This window comes from Phyllostomus hastatus, unplaced genomic scaffold (genome assembly GCF_019186645.2).
Source record: "Phyllostomus hastatus isolate PE091 unplaced genomic scaffold, TTU_PhHast_1.1 phas_contig_80, whole genome shotgun sequence".
Lineage (NCBI taxonomy): Eukaryota > Metazoa > Chordata > Mammalia > Chiroptera > Phyllostomidae > Phyllostomus > Phyllostomus hastatus.
This window is the reverse complement of record NW_025333960.1, coordinates 29,147,071-29,166,238: the sequence shown is the minus strand read 5'-3', so window position 1 is coordinate 29,166,238 and position 19,168 is coordinate 29,147,071. Positions and strand designations below refer to the sequence as shown.

The 19,168-nt window shown below is 38.4% G+C and overlaps 1 protein-coding gene across 15 annotated transcripts in view; it reads right to left on the bottom strand.

The window, feature by feature from the left end:
* Nucleotides 1–19,168, bottom strand: part of DTNA (dystrobrevin alpha) — a 249,233-nt gene that overhangs the window by 67,498 nt on the left and 162,567 nt on the right. For all 15 annotated transcript variants that reach the window (XM_045849586.1, XM_045849591.1, XM_045849592.1 and 12 more), the window contains exons 6-9: nt 13,099–13,184; nt 6,781–6,935; nt 3,717–3,822; nt 1,250–1,416 (exon numbers count right to left, since the gene is read on the bottom strand). In XM_045849586.1, the coding sequence (XP_045705542.1) occupies nt 1,250–1,416; nt 3,717–3,822; nt 6,781–6,935; nt 13,099–13,184 (514 nt within the window). The remainder of the gene's footprint in view (nt 1–1,249; nt 1,417–3,716; nt 3,823–6,780; nt 6,936–13,098; nt 13,185–19,168) is intronic.

Sequence of the window (19,168 nt, the reverse complement as noted above, 5' to 3'; positions counted from 1 at the left end):
ATAAACAAACAAACAAACAAATAAAATCTTTTTAAAAAAGGAAAATAGAAAGTGCTTTCTTCTATCTTCTGTACTAAATTGTGTCTTATCATCTGTGTCAATATATCTGTCCTTAGCATATGACATGACCAACAGTGACAGTGGCCTTAGTACTGGCATGCAGCCCTCAGTATATGATGACTTAGTGAAGAACTGTCATTTGAACTCAGAATCTGACAGGCACTAAACTATTAATATTTTCACACTGAATATCAGTTCCCAATAGTCATTGTTAGAAAGACCATTGCTATTTAAAATGTATATTCTGAAGATACTCCTTTTTAAAAAAAGGAAAAAGAACTTACTCTTAAAGACTATATGTTGAATTGAAGTACATTAAACTGTAGAAAATAAAAACCTTAAAAAAATTTGCATGCTCTTGTGGAAGAATTATTTCAAGAGGAGTTGGTAGAGCTGATGGTGTATCTCACAAAGTGGCCTGTAGGTAGAGTGGTACTGTCACAGAACAACATGATGGGGGTCGACCTTTGACTTTAACTGAGGCAGGAAGGGGTCAGTGAACTGTAAACCATTGGAGCAACAGGCTCATGGGGTCAAATTCTTTCCATAGACCCAGGGCCATGTGCTGCTGAGAATACACCCATTGCAGGGACAGACACTCACAGGTCATCTTTAGCAAGTTGCTCACGTGCACTATTCATGGAAAGATGGTTTGCTAATATTGCCACAATATCCCTCTCCTCCAAAGAAGTAAAATGGAACAGCACCATTAAGCCCACATGCTCACACGTCTTTCCTTGGTTTTCTAGTTACGCACTTAAAAGAACTCCAGAATCTAAGAAAAAAGAAACTAGCAAACATTTGTAAGCAATTCCCACAAAATACAAAAAATGACAGAAAACAAACAAACAAACAAACAAACAAAATTTGAAAAGAACCTTAACTTACTATGAAAGTGAGATTATGTCTCAGAAGGTGCTTGCTGTTCAGTTGTTATCTAAATCAGTACTGAATTGTCTATATTTCAAGAAGTAAGGAAGTTTGAGTCTTCCTATATTGTAAGTTACAGGAAGTTACACTGGGCTCAGATACAATGAGTAAGAGATCCCATTGAGATGGGGGGTAGAAGGAATGCTATAGACCTCAGGTTGAAATTGCTCCTTAATGCTGTCACCATCCTTGACATTCTCTTGCAATCTGCGTAACACTCACACATGCAACTTTAAGTATTGCCTGGACCTTGCCTTACCCATGACGTGTACTCTTTCATTTGGTGCTGGTTGCTATGGGAACCACCGGCATGTCCTCTCCAGAAGCAGTCCTGACAGAGCTGGTAATTGTGACACTGTTGGCATCGGTAGCGAAACCCCATCATACTCTCGCTGTGGCAGTAGGAACACTCAACCGGATGGAAGACTAAGGGGACAGTAAGTGAAGAACAAACAAGAACACCAAAGTATGAGCCAGGAGAAGGAAGAATATAGCCCAATGGGAACTGCAGCTTTTCTGCTGTGTGCCATGATTTGAGATGACAGTCAGCTCGGCTGAGAGAAGCATTATGTTCATTCCTGCAATCTCACTGCCCATTTCAAGCATATGTGTGGAGGTGGAAGAAATGAAAAGGGATGGAGGATAGGTGTTCTTTTAACAACAAATTTCTGTAATACCATTTGTTCTTCCTACTCCCATCTCTTACACTACAAGAATATACATTACGCAGACTGGCCCACCTTCCCCCCAGAGTGCTCTGTCTCCAGAAGACCTGCACAGCTCATTGGAAGACTCAGAAGCACGAGGGATGAACACAGCTGACTATCCAGTAGGTAGAGACCAAACGTTAGAGAAATGGGAAACGAGAAGGAAAAAGAAAAAGAAATGGAGGGAGAGTAGAAAAAATGGATGAGAGAATTGAATTACCATATTTTTCAGACTATAAGACGTACTCTCCGCCCCAAATTTGGGAGAATAATGGTGGTTAATGCTGCTGTTGAGTTCTGTTTACATTTACGTTGGTGAAATATTATGTTATTTATGATATTAAATATTTTACCACATTTTTTGCTTCAAAATTTTTTTCCTATTTCCTCTAAAACCTAGGTGTGTCTTATGATCTGAAAAACACAGTACTTTTTTTAAAAAAAAAGAAGTATTTACTGGGCTTGGCTAATGAGTGACATTGCTATTGTTTGTTAAAAATCTGTTTAACAAACAGATTTTTTTTCTTTCCTAAGAGGCAGATGAATAGGGGCCAAAGAGATGTGTGAATTATTTAAATGTAGTTCTCATTCAGACAACTCAGGAAACACAACTTTCTTTGGTAGAATATGTGAATGTTAAAGCAGGAAAGGTAAAATAATTGAAATGTAAAGCTAATGAATGATCAAATCCAAGTAATTGTCTATATGCTATGAGCTGATGATAGTAAACAACAATGGCAACAACTTTTGCCTTTTGTAAAGTTATTCTCTGGTGAACTAGCCAGGGAAAATAATGCAAAAAAGAATCAATGAAGATGAAAAGCAAATTGTAAAATCTGTTCTGGAGGTACTGACTTCTGAATATGCATCATATCCTCCCTTTTCTGGCTTTTGGGAAAGGCTGAAGGAAACCTGAATTTCGAGACAACTGCTCTGGGACAGGGCTTATGAAACTAATTTCCTGCAACAGGAAATTCTGTGCTAGAGGAAAAAAATCACAACTTTATGATTGCAGGGTGACTAGTTCTGGAACCGTGAACCGTAATATGAACTCAGGTGCATGAGCGGGACCTTGGTTGCTCTCTGCTTCTGCAGATGAGCAGGAAACATAAAAAACAAATTTATGCTTGGTAGTGACTACAGAGAACATAGTTAATTCATTCTTTAAATCTTCTCTGTGAGCACAGCAGGGTAAATTTATAACTTTTAAGTTAGAGATGATAAAGGCAGATGCTAGAAGTTCTGAATGGGAATTTGAGATTAAGCTAACTTTACCTCCAATATATATTAAAGAAATGTGTAGACATTAAGATTCTAGGAAGAGATATGGGATAAGTTATTTTCTATTTAAGTCTGGAGAAATCTCAGATTTAAATTGAATAATAAATAAGAACATTGAAAGATTAGAAAGATGCACTGAACTGTTCCATGTTTAAATTTTTTTTAACTTTTGTTCTGTATTTTACGTTTAAATTTGGGTATATCAATATTCACTACTTTTATCCTAGAAACACTTGCCCTTATAAAAGTTTGTATTACTTTTACTTTTGACATAACTACAACCATTGAAAGCTTGCAATTTGGAGCACATGACAAAAGATTAGTAAGGAAGTTTCTCTCATCTAATTTTTTCCCTTCTCCTCTACATACTCCTGGCCGAGTGCCTAGGGAGAAGTAGTCAACGCCAATGTAAACCAATCTGGGAAATTCAGACCCAAAACAAATAGTAGAAAATATCACATTCCTTGTTGAGAGTCTTCTGTGGTTTCAAGTCTTTAAGCCACATCTGACTTGTAATTCAGAGGTACACAAATAAGCTCTTAGAACTGACAGTCTTAATTTTGCAGTGTACCTCTAAGGCGTTATTGATTAGGAAGACTGGTTAGTTCTGTCCTAAACAAAGCTCAGAACATCTACACAGACCTCCCTAGAACAATGACTTTGGCTTAATTACTATACACTTGATCACTTAATTTCAATGATTAAAAAAATTGCCTTAGCTTAGTAGTAACTACTCACCATTTTCTACATTTGCCAGCCGATGCAGAAGGGGCAGCCAGACCAGACACTGAGGGGGAGGGTCTGACATGAGTGTGTCCAAGAAACTGTTTAACGTGACTTTTTTCTGCATGAAAAAAAGCCCACAAAAATTTAGAACAGACAACAAGCTTAATTTACCTGTCATGCAAATAGAGTTTGGGATCAAAGGAACAAGACATTCAATTAACCTCTAATATATAAAGAAACAGAACTTGAAATAAAGTTCAGCAGAATTTAAAATATTGATTGCGTTTTATACTTATACCGAGAACTGAATTATCTCCACTGAAGCTGAGTCAATATTATCACAAGGAGAAAAGCAATTTTGAGAGCATCACTTTCATATATGAGGGACAGTATTAAAATGATGAGGAAAGATGAATAGGCGTTTCCATAAGGTTTACCCAACTGTGTGTCATAGCACACAATACAGTTCCTATGTCAGTCTTCCACATTTGTACAGTAGCTTCCCTTGTGAACTTCCTCAAACCCCGTAATTAAATATTTTATGGTCAATGTGAATGGTCTGCTGTACACGTTTAGGAGGGAATCCTGTTAAGAGGAAGCAATCCCTCCTGTAAGGAGAGGACAATCTACATTAAAAAATCCTCTTTTCTCTTTATATATCTCTTCTTTTAGTTCCATCTGCTTCTGTCTCAGTATCCTGGTCCCTTCTGATATATAAAATGAATGTGTTATACACAGGATCTGGCAGAAGTAACACCTGCCTGAGTGTGGTTGGTAGGGTAATATTATAGGTGTAATAATTTATAGTTTTAATTTGAACATTTCACCTAAAATATCATCTGGTGTGCTTGAGTGTGATATTGTTATGTTACAGAATAACATGCTTATGATTTTGTAATAAAAGATTTTGTAATATACAGGGGCATTATTTGTGCCAGGTCCTGCATATATTTCTTTCAAAATAATAAAAATAAGCAATTCTATTTAATACATGATATTATAATTCAACAAACGGCAAAAATTACATGTTTATGTGCAAAAATCACTATTGTATTTGAAATTTTGAATTAGAATATAAAGTTGGATGAGAGAGTTTAATTATTTTAGGCAAAAAATTCAGTCCTGAAGGGCTATAGTGCTTCTTCAAAGGCTATACTTTACACTAGTGATTCACAAAACAGCTGTTTTGGTACTATTTAATCTTTTTTTTATCAGTTCCTCATAATACTAAATACTTTAAGGTTTTTTCAGGATTGATATAAACATTATTATAAAAAAATAAATTATGTAAAGTGTTAAGTCGTGAGATAATATTTAAAAATATTATATTTATATCCCTAAATAATATTAAAATATTACTTTTAATAAATAATATTAAAATATTATTTATATGCCTAAAATAATTCTGTCTTTTAAAACATTACTTGGAGTGGCTTGTACTTTTTCTAATAAAGCAATTTAAACAGTTTGGGAATTTCATCATTCAAACATCCAGTTTATGAAGCACAAAAATAAACAGGCCTCATTACTTTTGCTGGTGTTGCCTCTTTCTGTACTTCAAATGATCTTATCCATTTGGAATATCATACTGGCTAAAAATCATCTGGAACTTTAAAAAATATCATGATTTTAACATGTATAAATTTCTCATTAAAGGTATATAAAAGATTATATAATGGGAAAGTCTATAGATATTTCAGAAGAAATTTTGAGCAATGGCAACATCCTATATAATTCTTTTTGAATATATAGGTCCGAATAAGATTTTAAAAATCCTGTTATTGTAGCTAATTTTGGATGTGAAATATACTGAAGCACTAATAGATTTACTGAGCATTCTGTAATACACTACCTCAAATCAAGGGCTGCACAAACAAACTAATATTATACTTAGAGGCAGAGAGCTCAGTTTAGGGCTTACTTAATGCAATGGGCCAGGCAATAGAAGATGATAAAAAAAGAGAGGGGAGAAACTTTTACAATGTTACCAGTTCCAAGGGAACTTGAAAGACGACCATGGATCTATTCGCCTAAGTCTCCTTCTATACAGCTTCACAGCCCAGAACTTCTCATCAATCACCTAAGTCCTGCTGGGGGCAGAACTCAGGTACCTAAGGTATCCTTGGGGTGGAGGCATGGGGTCAGAAAGTCTTCCTGGGTGCAATGCCATAGGAGAAGAGTGAGCACTTCCTGTATGCAACCATCCTTTCCTTCACTGATTGTATGGGTATGTTTGTGGTTCTCCGTAAATTGACATAAGTCCAACTGCAGGGATGCCTGAGGCACTTTGACTTCCTGCATCACCAAGGAAAGAGATTGATTTCGTTTAATAGCTGGATAGTAAATGCACCTTTTCAGTGGCTGCTATGTACTGATGTTTTATTCAGGGGATCCTTTCAGAAGACTTTCTTGATTAGTTTGACTTTTTAAAACAAGTGTAAACAAACCTTCAATTTATGGATTTGTAAACTACCACTGTGCTGTGCTGGACACTAGACATGGACACTTTCTGCATGACTCGAGAGACATGAACATGGAGTGCTCCCCAAATTACGCAGCTTCCCTGGGCTAATGTGGACCAACCCAGGTAAGACATGTCACTCTGAGCCCTAAATCTATCACATCGTGGAAGATTTAGGGAGCCATGTCTACCATAGTTTGGGACTCCCACAGGGCCGTGTGGCACGTGCCATACCTTTTTTGTCTTCACTAAGCTTCGGTGAAACTTGGTGGTGGGTCAGACTTGTGTTTCATGTGAAGCTGAATGACAATTCAGCCCTTTTGATAGTATACAGTTATACTAATGATACTGAGATTATAGGGTTGTTGTAAGGATTAAATTAGACAACGCAAGTGAAAAACTTAGCCTGGTGCCTGGCACACTCAGTAGACATCACCTATTACTATTATCCAGGTGTGTCATTTAGTTACCGATTCATAGGTCACTTGTCAGAGGCTGGAAGGTGTACTACAGGTTATCATGAAAAAGAACTTGACTAATTAGTGGCTTGGAGTGACATAAAAGGGACAGCAACCACTGTCTGAGTGACACTTCCTTAAATGCGATCTCTCCTACCTGTTGAGAGAAACAGGATCTAGCAGACTGTTCTGTGTAACCGAATGAGGGACCTTCAAAAACTGCTGTGGGTAGCTTGAGAACTTCCCGCAGGAATTGATCGTATCGTCCATAAACCATCACCCCACTGGAGTCAGAAATCATTGAGAAAATATCTGATGGAAGAAAAAGCAAAGATATTTATTTATCACATAAACCTTCCCCACTGTTTGTTTGACATTTCTGCTTCAAAGAACAAAAATGTGGCAGACTAGATAATATTTATGTAAGAATAATACAAAAGCTAATTTTTATGCTGAAATATTCCTGGCATGGTGTTTTCTTTGGTGTTTCTTTGTAGATGATTCTGGCACATAGCATTAACTAGTATTTTGGATAAAATTAGCATATTTTGGTAAGACAGAGAATATAACCTTGTATTTTGAGGTCAGTTATTAATCCATGTATAACTCAATGGGAGGAAAGTTTATAGATGTGAGAAATACACTGACCTTGTTTGAAACACACAATGAAAATGATACTACAGCATTGTGGGGGGGGGTGTGTGTATGTAGCTAGCTGGATAGCTATTTATGCATCTATATTATCACTAAAAAGTTGGGGTTTTGGTTTATGGTACTGACAAATGAAAGACACAGTGGGGTAAGGAGGTAATGAAAACACTTGATTAACCCTCCACAGGAGCAGAAAACTTTCTATAAATCATGGCATTCTAGGTGGAAGGCATTGATTTACAGGGAAGGGTCTTCTGACTCCTGCAGTTGAGAGGAAGCCTGGCCTTGTGGATGATCAATGAGGTAAAGTGAGGGTGTGAGATTACTCTCAGCAGAGCCTATGGCTTCATTGAATCTCTGTTCTTCAGTTTCTGCCACTGTGTGCACTTAATGAATATTAATGGCATAATTTCCCAAGGTACTTTGTAATTCCTCTGTGGAAAATCACTATTGGAATAAAGGGTTTGCTATCATATAGTTTGTCACCATGCGAGATTGTAATGAGGCCAGCACAGCTGCTGGGATCCACTCTTGTAAATTCAATGCGCTAACTCTGTTCATTGTGGGCTTAATTTTTCAAGGTCAAAATGTAGTCTGGAGACATTCTTATTATACTGCAGTCAGATGCTAAGCACATGACAGACTTTTACTGAATTATGTGTTAAGGATGTGAATTGGCTCTCAATTTCTTTAGATTCTGGTTATAAAGGACTTCTGCTGTGTTTCAAAGTTTATCAACTATAAGGTTATAGAAATTCTATCTGAGCAAAAAATTTAATGTTATTCTCATCCACCTTCACAATGGTGTTTACTTAGTGAATTTTACCTCTGATGTTTCATTATAATTAGTCAAAAATAAAAAGTTTGTCAAAGGCAAAAAACATGCACTATAGCAAAAAAAAAACTCTTATGTAATTCCAAATATAGAAACTCAAGAATTCCAGTGAAAAGGGGGACTATACACATACATATGTAATATGTTTATATATGTAATATATATGTATACATTATCAAATAGAGGACTATTTCAAAGATTAAATTAGTTAACAGGTGAAAAGCACAGAGATATAAAGCACTCAAATAGTGCTTGGCGCCTTGTGCACAGTAAATGGTAGCTATTTTTATCATTAAATTCATATCACATTTTTTCTGTCACTTACTTCATACTGTTAGGCTTTGTCTTCCTGTTAGGATTGTTCTGCAATGCTCCAGATTATACCCTAAACCACCCTTGTATTTCCTACAGCACAGTACAATGATAGATACTGTAGAAGAATTTACATTCATTGACTCATTCAACTAAAATTAACTTAGCACATACTAAATGTGTGTAATTGTGCTAAATCATAATTATACAAAAAAAAAGGAGATCCTACTCTTGCTCTCTGAGATGTCCTAGTCTGTTGAGAATGGCAGCGACGTGCTTACATCATGTGTCATGACATCACACATAGTAACATGGTGGTGAGAATATGGGAACAGTAGGGTGTGCAGGATACAGCAGGAGCATCTCAGAGGAGGAGTGGGTCAGGGATGGTTTCCTTACAAAGGTGGGTTCTAGGCCAAGTGTAAAGGATAATTAGGGGTTGGTCAGGCCCAGGAAACTGGGTCAGGATGCGCAGAGGCGTGCTCAAGCATGATGCGCCGAAAGACATTCAAGCAGTTCACTGTGTCAGGAGCCTGAGTATGCACAGTGCGTGGTGGGAGGTGAGGTGGAGATATGAAGAACTTCAAAAGCTCTACAAAGGAGATTAGATGGTGTCCAGAAGGTGCTGGAGGAGATACTGAAGAATTTAAGGCAGGCCAGTGAGTTAGAAATATTACCCTGGGGGTAGGTTTGAAGGCAGAACAACCAGATCAGTAACAGATGCTCAACAAATACACGATGTCTGTCATAATGCTAGTCTTTGAAAGAAAACAAAACAAACCTTCCCCAGGCACTTTAGCAGAGCACCTGGCATTCCAGGCTTTTGCACTGGATTCAGAATTCTTTAAAATCCTTAGGACTACCCAGGAGCCCTGAGCAGAAATGTAAACAAGTGCTTCCTCTCATTAAAACAACAGGCTATAATCAGACCAAGAACCATTTGACAGGAGGAGTCCGTTATATCAGTTTATGTTTAGGTTGCTGAGTCCTCCGAGGACGGCAGGGGCTGCCCTCACCGTGTGGGCTGCCTGGAGGCACCCGGCAGACATGCTGCGTATTGATTGGCTTGTGGCGGCCCTGAGTCTTGGAAGTGGTAGGGCAACCTGGGTGTGCTGTCCCTTATAATGCATTTAAAAGCAGATTTAGAAACTCAGCTTTACATTTTCTGAGGTTTTCCATGTTTATTTGCCTTTTAAAACTTCTAATTTATTTTCAGCCAATTACTCTCATCCTGTGCTCTCCAACATGAAGGGGCTAGATGAAATAAATAAAATATCTTTCATCTCTATGCACAAAAATAGAAAAACTGCCAAGCAAGCACAGCTAGCACATTGACTAAAAGTGAATTAGAATTTAAGGAAGGAAGAACAAACCCCTCAAATCCCCCCCAATTCCATATCTTTTCATTTTATTTTTTTTCTTATTACAAAAGCAATGCAGAAAAGCATGACTTTGCCTGTTCTATTATTAAATGCAAGCCAGCAAAAGAAGGCTTGGGAAAATACCCGTAATCCTGCTGACCAAGGGTCAGCTACTGCTGGCTGTGGGCAGGTTTGCTCGTATTTGCTCCTACAGTCAGTAATTACTGCTGGTCACTGAGGATATTCATTTTTGACCAATTAACACTACAGAGAGGTTCTTCAGCCAGACTGCTTTCAGCTAAAAATTTTCTTTTTGTCAAATTGCTTTCAACGGATTTACCTGGAAACCACTTAAACCACATCCCAGGGATTAAACTCTACCGAGAGTGATGCACAGTCAGAGAGAGAACTGGGGACGCATTAGGCTGAGACTCTGGCCCACAGTTCGGGGGGAGGGCAACGTGATAATATATCATGACCACACCCTCTGTTTTTCGACAGGATGTGTGACACTCTGAAGCTTACTTCTGGAGCGCACAGTTCACTTTCAGTGGGACTCAGGCGTTGGTTACTTCTTTCACTGTACGCGGAGGACTGACTTCGGCCACTACACAGCATGCATGCTTTGCTCACTGATTGTGGGGGCTTTGAGTCGGGGATGGGGAAGGATGAGGGAAAGCACTGTAGCAGTTCTTGAAATACATGATTTGCTTTGAATTCCTGGACTTGCGGGAGAACTGTAAAAGTTTTGACAGTTGGTAAATATCTTCTCAAAAACTTAGTCATTGTACAGTATCTTGAGCTTTGTGGCAGTGCGGACACTGTTATTGCTTACCTAACAATCATTCCCTTCATCTTTACTGGCCCCAAATTTCCCCCAAGGCGAAGGGAGGGCGGTGGTCCTTCCCAGGCCCGGAGGCGAGGGTGGATTACTCCACAGCCGTCATGGTCCTTCTGTAGTAACTGGCCTGTGATGCCTGGGCGATGTGGCTTAGGGGCTGGGGACCTCTGCAGTGAGCTGCGACTCCTGAAACTGCCCTACCCATCTTCTTCCCAGGACAAGGACAAAATCCTGACACTGAGGAAAGCTGAGTACAGAGATGGAAAGCTCCAGAATTACCCTGGTTCATGAAAGACTCTGAAAACTCTTCTCTCAGTTTTCCTCAAACTTACTTTAATAGGGGACCCTTTCATCCAGGTACCTATTAATATCACATGGAATAAGTATTTGGAAATGTTTCTTTAGACTTAAAAAGAAAAAAATTTCTCTAGTGCCCTCAGCATAAGTGGCCAGTTGTGACATGAGGTCAGCAGGCAAGACCCTCAGGAGTTTTGTCCTTGGCCTTGCCTCATTTTGCCAAACTTCCTCCCCGCTGCCTAACTCTGAAGGAAGGCCTCCTGGATTACACTGACATGATTTTTTTTTAAAGCCACATTGGTTCTGTCACCTTCCAATTTAGCTATTATCCCTCAATCATGTACTGATGTAAGTAGTTTTGAATTTCCTACACCTTTCATGCTAACTAAAGAGAAACTAAACTGACCTTTGTGAAGTCTGCTAGGGCTCCTGTGAAAGCTGACTGCACGTGGCCGTCCCCTCAGGGGAGGTGCCCGGAAGTGAGGGAGGACGCATGGTCACGTGGGGCTCCCACGTGCCTCCCACTCATCTACTGGTGCACGGACAGAACTCGGCCTTGGAGCGAGTGTGGGGAAATTCTAAAGGAACAAAGGGTTCGTTCCTCCATCTTCCTTCGTTCTTCTCCTCTTGGTGCATCCAGAAGTACGAGATCACATTAGAAGAGGCTGTGAGTCACAGATGATGCAGCCAGGAAGGAATGAACAGGTATCTAACATTTTAAAATCCCCAAATTTAGGATGGAAAAGGAAGGTGAGGACTAGAGAAGTGAAGTAACTTCCACAGGATAATTTGGCACATTAGTCACACGACTGGGTTTCCACCTGGGACTCCTCGTTCCCATCACAGTGCTCTTTCTTATTCAGCGACATAATATAACTTATAATATTTAGGGTAAGGGAACGGGTTAAATGGAAATTTTCCTTTTAGTAAAAGGTGAAAGATTTATACAATCTGAAGAGAAACCAGAGTATGAAATTTTCTTTTTAAACAGTAGCATGAATATCATTTTAAACTAGTTAAATATGGAACTTCTTTCTCCCTGTCTCTACCTTAGGCCAACAGAAGCAGAAATTCTGGGCGTGGGATCCAGAAATCTGTAAGAGCACTCCAGGGGATTCTACACACACTAGAATTTGAGAACCACTCAAAAGTCAGGCTTCAAGGCAGTAAGGGACAAATACCATATGATATCACCTTTAACTGGAACCTAAGTAACAAAAGAAAAAAGCAAGCAAAATATAACTAGAGACATTGAAATTAAGAACAATCTGACAGTAACCAGAGGGGAGGTGGGAAGGGATAATGGGGGGAAGGGTTTTCAGGAACAACTATAAAGGACACATGGACAAAACCAAGGGGGCGGGTATGGAAGCAAGGGAGGGGGGTAGGTTTGGCTGGGGCTGGGGGGAGTAGAAAGGGGGAAATGTAGACAACTATAATTGAATGACAAAAAATAATTAAATCCTGGTATGATTGTAGCTATGTGATTTACTCTAACTCTCTGAGTCTCAGCTTCTTTACCTACAACAAATCAACCAACCAAGCAACCAACCAAAAAATTCCCACTGTGTTTTTAGTTTAAAACTCTACCATGTTTAGTGGCAAGAGATACATAGAAATCCCATAATCACTCGATATACTGTGGTGATCACGTTTTTGTTGGCATCCAGTTAATTCTCAGTCTGCAATATCTCTGTGCAGTCACTACACTTCCTACCCTGGCAAGGCTCACTTTGGAACGGCCGGGGTTTCTCGTGACTTGAACAACGCTGGCTGAGAGGAATGAAGAAGCATGATGGGGGCTTTGGCTTTGGATTACCTAATAAGCCTTCAAGTCCCTACAGTGATGGACTTGACTACAGGGCAGTACGGTACACTGAACTTGAAAGAATGTATATCTTACTTTAACATTACAGAGTCTAATTGGTCACACTTAACAAGTTATAAATAATAATAACCTGTAAGTAGAAGAAAAATGTTGAGTTCATGAACACTTACCTAATTTGAAAATATTTCTATGACAAAATCTAAAGATCAATGAAGAACAAAAATGATCATATTTCAAATAACTCTCATACACGAGGAAAGTCACAAGAGGGCAGGGACCTGGCGGGAACGGGGGTGGGAGATGCGCTGTGCAGGAGGGGTGAGCAAAGAGGCGCACAGGGGGTAACTTACATCTTAATTTGTCCATGATCTTCCCTCCACACAGTGTGGCTAAAGCCATTTTGACAGCAAATACTGAAATTTTGCCATGGCCTTCCCTGTTTAACGATAAAAAAAAAAACAACAAAAACCAAACAGGTCATTTGGGGAACTTGCAGTAACAAGGTTTGACATTTTCTGTTCTGTAGAATTCACAGGACGTTGTAGCTTCCTGGATGAGGTGAATACATCCACTTTAGAAAAGGTTGTGAAAACAAGCCAACACACATCTCTGAGAAATTGTCTGGTTAATATTTCCTTTTTTAAAGAGAGAGCAGACTCTTCAAGTTTTTCTTCGTGCATGTCATCTTGCTTGAAGCATGGACTGGCAGCCAGAGGGATATGTGCCATTTAACCACGGATTAAAGTTACAGAACATGATTTTCAGTTTGGGTTTCATAAATAACATTATGCATAATGATTCCAGCATTTCTGTAATTGATTTAAACATTGTTTTAGAAAAAAAATAGTTGTTTTTTTTTTTCGGTTAGAGAATTCCTGAATTTTGTTAGGGTAAATATGGGGAATTTTTAATCATGCATTTGTTTCAACTATCATTTCTTTCCCATAAGCCAACTGTACTTATGTTGATACTTTTACTTTTTAAAGGGGGTTGAAACTGTAAAAAGGCAAAAGTAAGAGCTGTTTGAATGGTTCTCCTTCTCCCTCAGTGACACCGGAGCTGCCAAATCTCCATTGGTTTACGAAGTATAACTAACCTGCCCTTCACAAAATGTGACACAAAAGGCATACTGCAAGAAATATAATATTTCATCTAAATGATTTTCCAATTGGAATACCCTATTTTTTCTTATATCCTTGGAATCAGAAAGTGTATCATATTAGTAATTTATTGTTTTGATAGTTGCTACTCTTAAGAATGATCAAGGAGTTATTTAAAATGATCACATGGCTGAAAGGTAAGTGAAGTCTGTATTGACCAAGGCTTAGTATATGGAATAAATCATTTATATAAATAAGATTCACATAGCTGACATATTAGAAGAAGAAGATGTAATACATAGTTGTGTCTTTGTTCCTTAATAGACTTCAGAGAGAGATAATTTGTTACTCATCTTCGTTGCTGTTATTCTCAGCAGAGTATCAGAAAGACACCTTACTGGGATGCAAAACTGACTGAACCCTATGCTCATTGCTCCCCCATTTATATTTTTAAGCCTGGCCATAAGACTACCTAATTATTTATTGGAAATCTTCACTTGGATACCCCACATCAAACCAAATGTGTTCAAAATGGAACTCATCATTGTTACAGAGATTTCCCACAATACTTGAGCCAATCCTATTACTAACCTGCTGTTCCTTCTATTGTCCTTCTTCCGGTTGTTAGAATTGCCATGTACCTAGTTACCCAAAAGTGAATCCTGGGGTAGGGGTCACCCTTGACTTCTTGCTCTTCCTCAATTCACTACCACCCTGACTGCGTGTTTAAGGGACTCAAATATAGCTCTTCATTGTATATTGAACCCATTCTCTGCTTTCCATTCCCACTGCTGCATCTCCCATTAGCTCTTGCTTTAACAGTGTAATAACCTCTTCAATGATCTATTTGAAAGCTCACATCACAGATTTGAATACTGTTTCATTATTTGAAACCCTTATTTCCTCTGTTTGCCTAAGGACTTGGTTCCAGCTTTTTCTGTCTTCTCCACTCTTATTCGCTACCATTTCTGTTGCACTCCACACCACAGTCCCACCATTTAATGTCCCTGCCCCTTCTAGCATGGTCTTCCCAGGACTCTCCCACCTATTTATCAACACCCAGCTCAACAGCACCATTCACTCTGTGCTGAAAACAGTCCCCCACCTCTGGATATGGAGGCAATCGTTACCCCCTTCACTTTTACCTATTTGTGGCACCTACATACACAGTGTGACCTTGGTTTGTTTGTTTACATCTATGCATGTGACTCAACTCCACACCGAGAGATCTTTGCAGGCAGAGACCATCTTCCGAGTTAGGTGAATTTCAGTGCTTCGCACTGTCTCACACAGAGCTACTGCATGATACATTTCTTATATTAATTAATGTCTATTAATCATTATAATTGGTGCCCCTAGAATGTTGAATGACCACTCATTATATTGTTTACTAATTTTAGAGCAGGCAGCTATATATAAATGCAATGATTTTGTAAAAACCACCCTATTCAAAATTATTCCATGCCTCCTGCATTCCCAATTGCATTGCATGGACAACTGGAAATATCAAAAATTGTATTTTAGGAAATAATTAGTTCCTTTTCCTAAACTGAAATATGGTTTGAATAATGAGAACAGGAAAGTCTACAAAAGTGTGGAGCAATAGGATAATGTAGAGATAAAGTAGCCTTCAAAATGTAAAGAAATTGAAGAGCATTATATATGAAACTTCAAGAGCAATATGAGTTTCTTTCAATGAATCAGAGAGAATAATTTAACTCAAGAAAGAAAATAGACCACAGATGATGCTGGAACAAAGCATTCTCCGAAGGATGAAATGATGATAGCTCACGGGTGAGTTCTTAAACCTTAGCTTTTAATGAAGAAGATCATAGGGAGATTGCCAGTCCTATATTGTTCCTGGAAAGGCAAGATTAATGCTATTAAATCCAACAGTGGTTGTATCAGAGCTATTCTGCTAAATTGACATAATAAATCTAGATAAATCACCAAGTGGAGGGCAGCTCAATGAGAGTTTTGCAGGAACTCAAGGGTGAAATTAGCCCACTGGAATGTATTGTTATGCAAGCAACTGTGCCAGATTGCAAATGTGACCCCTGTCAGGAAGAAGGATTCAGGGGGTGGCTGAGTTCAGACCTTGCTCAGTCCTGGCGTTGATAAACCTCTGAGGAGTTTGAGGAATGAGTGGAGATGACTGACTGCACGATGGAGAATGGGGATGCCAAAGACTTAAATACAAATGGATATCATTATCATCATTATTATTATTATTGAACATTTTCAGTAGACACCACAGGGTGAAGGAAAGGGTGGCAGAAAGGGAGAGACAGATTTTCTAAAGGCCTTTGACAAATTCTATGACAAAGGCTATTACTTAAAATTACCTGGGGATCAGGGTGTTTATTTTTTTTTGTGAAAAAAGAATTGGCATGAACAAAAGAAGAAAAGAGTAGGAAGAAGCTACTTATATCACAAATGGAGAAATATAAGAGCTACTCTCATTAGAAATGGTCCTTGGTTGGGGCAGTTTGATTCATGAACAGTCTGAAATTCCATAAATGTCTCGGAAGTGGAAAGTCAAGCTCATGAGCATGGACAACAGGAAGCTTTCAGGAGTCTTGTGCAAATGGGCAGGAAAATGGCCCATTCTTCTAATGTGAGTCTGTACACACAATGCCTCTAGGAGTAAAGCAGTAAAACCAAACATACAAAATGTTGGCTGTCAGCCACAACTCAGGAAGCAGACCTGCCTAAGTGTGCCAAGGAAGAAAAACGCAGATTGTCCCTAATGCTGCAGGCCAAAAGGCCTCTGAAGGGCAAAGGGAGGAAGAGCATTAGGACAAGTCTACGCTCTTTTCTCACTTTTATGAATGCTATTGCAGCATACCTTCAAGTTCATGTGCAATTCTGATGGCCGCTTCAGGAAAGATGTAACACAGCCAGCTGTGTTTGAGGTTCTGTGTACTTCAGGGGTGGCCTTAGAATCAGTGATCAATGACATGCACCCATACGCTTTTTTTTGTAAATACAGGCTGCTAGTGCAGCTGATTTTTCAATAGTGTAAAAGACACAGTGAAAGCTTTAAAAAGAAATTTATCTATTATTTTTATTAAAAGAATAATTTTATTTCTAATGTAAAAATTTTACTTATTTTAATATTTCCCTTTCCATGCAGAGTGAGAACACAATGTATAAAGAAGCATACATTACTCTCCCCTCCACTATCTGTTTTTTGTCATAATGGAATATATTTCATTCATAGGCCAATTACCCCGAAGGTTTTACTTATGTAAATTTTCCTGTTCTAGCTTGATGTCAAATAAAACCCAATTACATTATTATGTTGGTATTTAAGTAATACCTAAGAGTATTTAAGAGAACCAGCAAATTATCAAAGGTATGAACTGAAATTGCTTCATAAATCAATGCTTCTTTAAATCTTTTACTTCCTTTTATATTTTGTTTTCTCACTGTGAATATTTTCAAATTTTTCTGAGGGGCAACTGATTGAAAATAGAAACAAAAAAACCAATTACCCTTGAGTTAATATACAGAGATTTTCAGAGTGTCTGTTTTAAAAACATGGATTACTTCAAAGTTTGACTCATCGTAGTAAAAAATGAGCACCTGCACTATGCTGAGTTTTTCATGAGTTTACAAAGAGACAAACCAATTTATTTTAACTGAGAAGATAGTACCTTTAGGAAAAAGTTGCTGGGGGTGGGGGAGTCTGCTTCGACAAGAAGGAAAAAAACACACATAGATCTACATAGGTCTGGGATGCTAAGCCGAATTCAAAGCAGAGTGTACATTTTCTCTAAATTGCTAAGAGAGTTTCTCTAAGTTGAAGTTAAAGAATCCCATGATAAATTTCAGGTTTTCAAAAGTGAGATTTGAATTCCGACAGATTCTTTTGTGAATAGACTGAAGGAATTATTTCTCCATGTAAGGGTACTAAAATCGATGCTCTTCTACCAAGTTTCAAAAAACACTCGGTAAGCATTTTCGATAAGCCAAGGCACAGCGCGCAAACTGCTCTCTCACTTCCTCCTCTGGCTTCTTCACCTGTGAGTTATTTTGTTCCTATGGATCCTTCATTTGGTAACTCAATAGATACTTATTGACAATCATTAAGAGGTTCAGGTATTTACTCATAGTCTATCAGGGAGAAAAGTGAAAAACAACTTTAATATGACACATTTTCACAAAAAAGCAGGGACTTCATCTTACTTGTCTTTTATTCCCAGCTTATCATAGCACCTGGCACATAGCAAGCTCTTTGAAAAAAAAATAATGAATGCACAAGTAGAAAGAAAATTTCTGACTTAACCACTTATGTTTTATATTGAGGAAGTCTAAGTTTTTCAGTAAAATTGCAAACATTGACTCTACAGGCCCTAAATATTAGATTGTACAGTCATGTGATACCTTGAATTTAGAAGTGGTCACCTACATAAAATGCTTGCTTTTGGGATAGTGAAGTTAACATGTGAACAGAAGAAACCGTTCATTTGGCCCTGGCATCTCTGAGGTTAGCAAAACACCTGAAACAAAATTTCCCATAGCGCTGGGCCAGGTGAGTTTGCCAGGAGTTTCTTCAGAATGGAAGGGGCCAATATTGTTGACATTGTCTCTCCTACCTCCATGAAATCCCATCTACTATTCATCCAAAGTATAAGTCTGACAGAAATATGGGTGACATTGGGGTGTCCAATTTATCTACAGTTGTGAAAATTCTCCAAAAAGTGATTTCATTTTAGCAACATACAGGAATCTTGGGATAAAATATTTTCTACTAGAACAAAGTTTTGGTGACTAGATGAGAATGTTCTATGGATATCTTGAATTTAAGATGTGCTTAGATTAAAGTCACTAAGCCAATTAAGCACTACTTTAAATATCTAGTTTTAGCCATATAGACAATGAAAAAGAAAGAGAGAGGGAAACATTTGGTTTCTTCTCTTTTTTCTTTGCCTCTAAAGCAAACATATGCTTCGTCGTCACATAGAGAAATGGCTGTGTACTTTGTAGTACACCTTGCATTAAACACCAGAATCATTTTTAAAACTCAAAAGGCAGGAGGATTTTGGCAGAGTTCCAGGATTATTTTACATCCATCCATCTTGATAGGTGTTGCGGCCCCTTTCTCAGCGTCTGGGTGGGGGTGGGAGGCTCAGCATGGGAATGGATGTTCAAATGGCTCAGTGAGGTACCATAGGTCAGACAGAGAGGAAAATACCAGGACTCTGTATTCTCTATGAAAGACTGTTATACAGCGGGTTTGGAGTTCTGGATGGCTGTCATAAAACTGACTCTAAATCTATAATGTGAAGCTTGTTAAGTCCAAATATTTCTTTCA